Source organism: Theropithecus gelada, chromosome X, assembly GCF_003255815.1.
Source record: "Theropithecus gelada isolate Dixy chromosome X, Tgel_1.0, whole genome shotgun sequence".
NCBI lineage: Eukaryota > Metazoa > Chordata > Mammalia > Primates > Cercopithecidae > Theropithecus > Theropithecus gelada.
The window spans coordinates 44065470-44073807 of record NC_037689.1 but is presented as its reverse complement, the minus strand read 5'-3'; the positions used below and the strand labels follow the sequence as shown (position 1 = coordinate 44073807).

Below are 8338 nucleotides of genomic sequence, written 5' to 3'. Positions count from 1 at the left end.
GCGGTGATGCTCCAGGAGATTCTTTCATGCTGTCAGAATCAGGAATCACAACCCTATATTAATGACTATTTTATGAGCACCACAAGAGAACTTTTGCTCAGTATCAGGCTTATGCTTCCCGTGAAAATGTGCATGCTTTTATCTTGCCTGTTTACTTTAACCACTTTTCATCCATCATTAACAACAGTGCAGGAATTAATTGTGCAAATTTTTTGCTTCCAGCTTTAACTTGGACTTAATTTTACTATTTATCTGACTTCCATTTTCCCTTTCCCTGGTATTTCTGTTTATGTTTTAGTATTTATGGATCCATATTGTTTTTAAGACTTAAACTGCCACCTCAGTAGTCTTCAGAGTACTATAATGTACCATACATATATTTAATTTAGACTTATGCCCATTATAGCTTCAACGCCTTCTCTGAGTAAAAGGAAAGGATTCGCATTATTTTTCCCTTAAAGAAGCACTAATGGTAACTTTGTGATTCTTTTACCCAACACTGTCATTCAATCATAACCAATATCATGTAAAAATTTTGTCTGCTACAACACATTCATCTGTTCTGCTTTGCTAAATAACATATTGCCTAAACTTAACTGCAAATAAATAATTTTAAAGGCTTCTTTTAACATGTAAAATTTTATAATACTGATTTTTTTTGTCTAATGCATCATGTAAGTGGTTTCATACTACCTTCAATCCTAGAGAATGTCAATAAACATAGAAGAGCTCTTCATAGATAGTTGAGAAGACTTAAAGTGAATTTGGCTTTTATTACATGAAACAAAAAATTATATTGGATTTTAACAGTAATATTTTAACAGCTTCTAAGTAGAGGCAAGAAAGGAAATCAAGTGTGTACCAGTCCAAGTACCTGTAATAGTATAATAGAAGCACTTACTAACCAACATTTCACATCATCACATGCCGTGCTCCTAATAACAAGGTTTTTCACTGGAAATATTGCATTAACATTAGACTCTCAAATTGCTAAGTATGAAAAATCACTCACTTAAAAAAAACAGTCTATTACTTATTTTAGGCTGGTCAAGGTTAAAATGGCCATTTATATATTTCTAACTTCAGCTCTAAGCTCAGAGAGCATCTGATCAGCCAAGACAAGAATTTATTTTGCCTGTACCCAACAGAGTAAAATGATAAGTTAGCCATCAGTTCATCCTTTGCCAAAAAGAAATATCTCCTAAATTTATACACTATAAACCATCTAGTAAATAATATCTGCATACTATACATTTCATATTTATATTATGTACTGTTGAAGGGGGAGAAAAATCTTCATGAGGGTTTATTCAAATGATATGAAATATCCTAAGAACATCAGTTCATCCATATGAATTCTGTACAAAGTACAGAAGTGGAAGTGGTCATCATAGCTGGACTGTAATAAGCCCCTAAAATGCAAAAGCTCATTCTAAATACAATAAAGCAGTGAAATTCATATAAGTCATTACTTTTCTCCTATACAAAGTCATCTGGTAGTCTTTACTGTTAACTTCATGCTAAAATGTCCCAAGTTTAGGCTGTTTACCAAGAAAAGAAATAGGAAAGAATTAATAGTTCTTAATTTCAGGTTAGAGGAAGAACCCTTATCATGCAATAATGAAACCCAAGCAAGTCCAAGTTTGTAACTGTAACAATGCCTCTCATTAATAGATTATCCAAATTCCTGTATGGCATTCAAACTGTAGCTTAAAACCTAATACACAAAAAACCACATAAGAACAGGATCAAGTTCTACCATGAAACGAAGAATTATAATAAAGTTTATTCAGCCCTGAATATTTAATTTAGGAGCATGAGCAAAGTAGAACACACTTCATCTAAATGACACCATTTAAACAGTGCTATAAAATAATGCTACTTAGTAAGTGTGGTGCATTATGTGATTTGAACGATTCTGTTAAAAAAAAAAAAAAAGCATTAACAAGTAACATTGTCCCCACCAGCTTGGAGCCTACAGATACAATTACTTTGGTCATATCTTTCCAAATGATTTAGTAATGCTTTTTAACATTGCAAACATAAATCTATCATAGTACTGGAATTCTGATATATTTTGGTGCTTCTGGGGCTGCCTGAAAATGAAAAGGCATCAAAATGAAATGCACTATACACTTATTATACCTTAAAATTTCAGTTCCTAAAACGTGAAATAATTATCTACCATTTAGCTGTCTGATTTAACTGTACATCGTAGTAGATTTTTACTTCTAGGATTTTTACTGTACTTTGGGAAATTAGTGGTAAAACATGTTTAAAAAATAGCATGTGACTATACTTGAGTTCACATAAAATAGCATTTTTACAACTATATTGAAATTTAATCCTTTTTCACAGGTTAACATATCACCAAAAAAATAAAAATAAAAACCACAATACTTTTGAAAATGTAACAATGCATATTTATTTCAGGAAATCATCAGAGGTCACCTTTAGGTCAATTTACCACACCAGAGGAACAAAGTTGTTAAACTACAGCTGTGCTGAGCTGAGCCGAGCCACTTATCCACAGTACAGTATAGAAGTTGAAGTTTTTTTCCCCATCAGGTCTTCAGTTCAAAATACTATTATCATGCTTAATATGGTCTACGTCTTCTCTGGTATGAATGATGTGATCCACCATGTAGGGTTGAAGGAGGTGGACTCCATGTTGGTGGAGGAGGTGGCAGTCCTTTCCATGCAGGCCATCTTCTGTGATCCGTTGCATCTGTTTGTGTAAACTGAGGGCTCAAGGTTTCTTGATTTTCAGTGAACTGAGGTAAAAAGTTAGGGTTATAGTGGTGAAAAGCAAATTCACTTGCAGATGAATTACCATTTTGAGACTGGGGAGCACATGGTGGAGGAGAATTCATATAAGGTGGCACCTGGGCAATAATATATCCAAGTGATAGATCATAGGTCGTGGTTAGAGCTGGCGCTTGGCTAGAAACCAAGTTAGGAGTACCTACATCCTGAGGAGGATATGGCATTGGATAGTTTACTGGTGATGATGGAGATGGAGGTGGTGCATAATGCTGTTTTTGAGGCATAATATGACAAGGGGACGATACCACTGGTGGACTTTGATACTCAGGATAATAGTCAGGAGGTGATGGCTTCTTAGCACCAGAATCTGAGTTATTCTGAATATGATCAACTATTAAATTGCCGTGTTTTCTTGTAAAAACACTAACGGTTTCCCACTGGATGGGAAAAGGCGGACTTGGAGATAGTTCTGGGGGAGGAACCTGAAGATCCTTATGTGGCTGATTATGTTGCTCGTGTGGCATTTGTTGCATAGACGGTAGTGACATCATGGTGTGCTGCTCTGGTGGAATATAGTTTAGATGGTCCCTGTCTAGCAGTCTTTTAGGGATTTCAGCGATTTCAGTTCGTGGCGGAGCAATATGAGGACGAACTTTTTCAAGCGAAGCGCTGGTAACTTGTTTTCGAGCTCTTTTATGGCGGCGTTTGATATGAGCCTGTAAGCTTTTCTGAGACAAATATGTTCTCTTGCATCCCTGAACAACACTACACATGAAGACAGAACCTCGTTCATGCTCCTCAATTCGCAGCACAGGATAACTACAGCGTGGACATATTTTATATCCCATTTTGTCATATAAATTAGCACAGTTATAGCAAAAAGCATGCTTGCATGGAATTATTCGCCCATAGATTTTAATAGGCAAATCACATTTGTCACAGAAATGAATTGGTGAATCATCCTTTTCACCTATGATGTTTATCTTAATGTCCCCCCAAGAGTAACCAGGAATTTTTTTCTTTTTTCTCACCAGTTTAACTCCTTTAGAGTAGTACTTCCTGTCTTCATTATATTCACGTTCTTGTTCACCAGCAGGCATCTTGTTCATATTCCTTGGAGATGAGACACAGATTTAGGTTTGTCTACTTCTTCAAAAATGACTTTTAAAGGAATTCTGCTAACATCAAGGCCACGCAACAATCCAGAACTATGAGTGCCTAGTAACCCATTATCAGCGTCATTAGGATCCAAGTTTCGGCTCACAAGGGACCGGGAGTCATGTGCCAGTAACACGTGCACATTACAACGCATGTGCACCATCTTCCCAAGCCCAGGAGGTGAAAGTGCGATCCGATCCCGCCCCAACCCTCCACTGCTTTGACCTTTAAGGGCTTCCTTCTCTTCTCACCCACCCTGTCCCACCACTCTAGTGAGGGAGTTTGGGCAGAGAAAGCAAAAGCTTCAGTGTTGAGGTTGCTAATGCTACTCTTTAGTATTCAAAGAGAAAGGGGTCTTTGTGGAAACAGAAACTGATGGGCGTGCCCAGCAGGCCCTGCAGAGCTTTGCCTTCTAGGACTGACTTATTTTTATACTATTGCATTTTTGTGAACTGCCTTAAATCCCTCATTGGAGTAAGATAGGATATGTCTGTATGTGTGTGTATGTATATGTACATACATACAAAATACACCTTTAAGATTTTGTGATTTCACGGTACAGTAAGTTTTAAAATCACCTTTGTCTGGAAGAAGGCAGCATTACATTTATCTCGTCAAGGAAAAATCATGTAAGAAGTAGTGAATAGGGTCGGGCGCCTTGGCTCACTCCTGTAATCCCAGCACTTTGGGAGCCAAGGCGGGCAGATTGTTTGAGGCCAGCAGTTCCAGACCAGCCTGGCCAACATGGTGAAAACCCATCTCCACTAAAAATACAAGAATTAGCCAAGCATGGTGGCACATGCCTGTAATCCCAGCTACTCAGGAGGCAGGACAATCGCTTGAGCCTGGGAGGCAGAGGTTGCAGTGAACTGAGATTGCGTCACTGCACTCCAGCCTGGGCAACAGAGTGAGACTGTCTCAAAAAAAAAAAAAAAAAAGTAGTAAATAAATGGTAACTTCACTGGGCTAGATATTTTTTAGACATTTGCTGTTCTTGCTTAATTTTAAAAAGGGTTATCGGTATTTAGCCCACATTTCCTCACGTCCTACCTTGCCTCTAAGTACAAACTGGATCACAAAAATAGCAACACACCATATTTTTCTGTCTCCACTCCACCCATAGTTGTGGCACCTCTGTTCTCCTGAATGTGCAGACATTCACCCTTTTAGCTTTGTTGGCTGTCAACCGCTGCTCCCTGCCCTCCCCTAAAATACTAGAAAAACATCACTGACCAATCGAAGTGAAGTATCTTATGAGACTTACTGCAGTATGAGAGAGCTCTGCCTTAACAGTGTCTAGGCAATGTCTCAGAGGGGAAATGACGGGGTAGGTTATTAGGGACTAAGCTGGGTGATTTCAGGGCAGGTCTTGCAAGGCAGGCCTGTAATTGGGATTGGGTAGATTTTATGACATAATAGCTGTAGATTGGTGGGCACAGCAGGAGGAGAATATTGAAGCAAGTTTTGATAGGGAAGGTGGTATTCTTGTTAAGTAAACTCTTTGAGTTGGTTTACGATTTTATTTTTCAGGAAAATGTATTTCCTGGAGCAAGTACCTACATTTGCTTATTCTCAAAATGGATTAATATGGGAACAGAAAGCGATTCCCATGTCCGTTATTGTTTTACGCAGTGATGGAGAATTATGTTGGTTTCAGTACTCAGTTACTACATAGCGGTGATCATTTTCCTTTTCTCTGGCTCTGGTTTGTTGGGTTGTTGATTCTTTTTTTTTTTTTTTTTTCCTCTCAAGTAGATGGGACTATAGGCATGTGCCGCCACACCTGGCTAATTTTTATATTTTTAGTAGAGACGGGATTTCGCCATGTTGGCCAGGCTGGTCTCAAACTCCTGACCTCCAGTGACCCACCCACCTCGGCCTCTCAAAGTGGTGAGATTGCAGGCGTGAGCCACTGCGCCCAGCCAGGTCGTTGATTCTTGACTACACTAATGGTGAAAACGCAACAATGTCCCAATAACCACCAAAGGCACCAGTGTCCACCAGTATGCAAAGTCACAACTGCCCCAGCAAAGACACAATACTCACTGAAGGTGCCACTGAGTCCAAGAAGATAAATGGACTTCTGTGCTCCCTTTCATTTCACTCTATTACATGGCCTACAAAACACTTCAGGCTTATTCTCCCCAGTGTCTTAGATTATTCTGAACTCATTCCTTCACTTGCTCTTAGATATTGCTCCTCTACCAAGGACTCGGGTTATAAGCTCATGGTGCCTAGTTTAAATTTAAATGAACAGTGCCACTTGCCTCTGATACTGTCCCCTAGTTCTTGACCTTCTCAGTATCCCAGCAGTGCTACTCTCTCTTGGGGTTCATTCATTCACAGGAAGCAACTTCATCCCTTATGCAAATAAATTCCTTATGGGTTCCTGTCACGGAGTCTCCAAACATACCTAACCTATCTAAACACTAAGGCCAACGCATGTTTTTCCCTCAAACCAGGCATCCTATTACATGTTGATTTAAATTTTAGATCATTTGAAATTCTGTTGGCTTAGAAACTTTTAAAGTGGTACTGTTTTGTTTGTTTGTTTGTTTGTTTTCCTTTGGAGATGGAGTTTCACTCTTGTTGCCCAGGCTGGAGTGCAATGGCGTCATCTCGGCTCCCCACAACCTCCACCTCCCGGGTTCAAGCAATTCTTCTGCCTCAGCCTCCCGAGTAGCTGGGATTACAGGCATGCGCCACCATGCCCAGCTAATTTTGTATTTTTAGTAGAGATGGGGTTTCTCCGTGTTGGTTGGTCAGGCTGGTCTCGAATTCCCAACCTCAGGTGATCTGCCCACCTCGGCCTCCCAAAGTGCTGGGATTACAGGCGTGAGTCACCATGCCTGACCGGTACTGTATTTTTTTATAAGCCAGAGTGGTTCTTACAAAAGCATGGATGTTCTGCCCTATTATAAACAGTGAACCAGAATTCTGAGTAAAAACTAAAACAACATTAAAACATATGTGAATGTTCCTCTTTTAAAATTACAATTACTCACTTGCCAGGCTCTTCATGAGGGTTCAATATTGCTTTAGTGATGTGCATATAATTCAAATGCCATGAATATGAAGGGAAAAATCTGTCAGATATAATGTCCATAACTTATTTTCTCTTTCCTTGAAGCAGTGTTAATTCTTTTGTCAAAACTGAGACATTTTTCATGTGACAGAATTCTGTCCTTACCCATGACCCTGAATGAAAAAGTCAGCTGCTTTTCCCAGTTGAGTACATTTGCATTTGTTGCTCATTGGGTCTGCTTCAAATTAATTTAGAAATAAATTAAAAGTTCTGCTTTTGAGTAATGAAAGCATGCTTTACCATAGACAAGCGATGTTAGCTTCTAGCTCCATACCCAGCAACTGGCCTGGTTCAGCACTTCCAGTATCTCTGCTTGGAGTATTTCCTTGTTTATAGCTGAGACACCCGACATGAAAGTTCTTAGTAAATATTATTTGGTGAAATTGTTGATAAGAAAAAGGGTATTGACCTCCCATTTATCCCTATCAGATTTAAGAAGCTATCTTGCTACACTCAGAAAGCTGTCTTTACAAATTGATCCTTATTTAGTACCTTCAAACAAAAAATTAAATGGGCTTCCATTCAGCCACCTCCTTTAGGGCAAGGAGACTCACTCTTTCCTTCAATCTCATTGCTCTTAAAAGTTGCTAGACACACATTCAATTGACAGAAGGGAGATTCAGTGTCTGTCCGTCTATAACGGTGATTGGATAGGAAAAGGTTTGGGTTTGGAGACTTAAATGAAATTGGAGCTTTTGAAATAGCTTGAATTTATGGAGGCCTGCTTGAGTTCAGCTTCCCCTCAAAAAAAAAATCTAAACGAGGTTGACAATGAAGAATTATGGACTACACAATGGAGGAGTATCAATGTGCACAATTAATACTAGGAAACAGGTTGAGACATCTCCGTTTAAGCTACATGCCATCTGGCCTAGAAGCAGTCATTCTACCAGAGTGACATCAAAGGTCAGCAGGAGCGAGAGCCGTATGTCCCGCTGCCAGGCTCCTGGATTTTATTTCTCATTTAAGAGAATCTGATCTGTCATTCCTCTGGCTCCTGTGGGCTTTAAATTCACATAATCAACATATCACTGCCAGAGACTTAGTAATAGCTGAGGCAGTTTAAAGGTGAGTGGAGAATAATCGTGCTCCCAAGCCAGATGCCTTCAGTTCTGCAAGGAAACAAAAAGTCCATCTCAGGCTCCAAAAAGGAAGGCAAATTGCCCTGTTTGAAGGAGACCTCACCTCTCCTCCCAAATGTGCTAGTAGCTACATACTGCATGCTGGGAGGCCTGGCCCTTTGCAGAAGTTTAAGAGCAGTGATCCTCAAAACACGGTCCACAGACCCCTGGGGATTCTCAGGGACTTTTCTGAGGGTCGTTGAGGTCA

General features: G+C 39.5%; 1 protein-coding gene across 1 annotated transcript; it reads right to left on the bottom strand.

Annotated features, from left to right (window-relative positions):
- Positions 1-2400: 2400 nt before the first annotated feature.
- CBLL2 (Cbl proto-oncogene like 2) lies at positions 2401-3943 on the bottom strand. The gene has a single exon (XM_025373310.1). It carries the CDS (start codon positions 3873-3875, stop codon positions 2598-2600), a length of 1278 nt encoding a protein of 425 aa, XP_025229095.1. The 5' UTR covers positions 3876-3943; the 3' UTR covers positions 2401-2597.
- Between the last annotated feature and the right edge of the window lie 4395 nt (positions 3944-8338).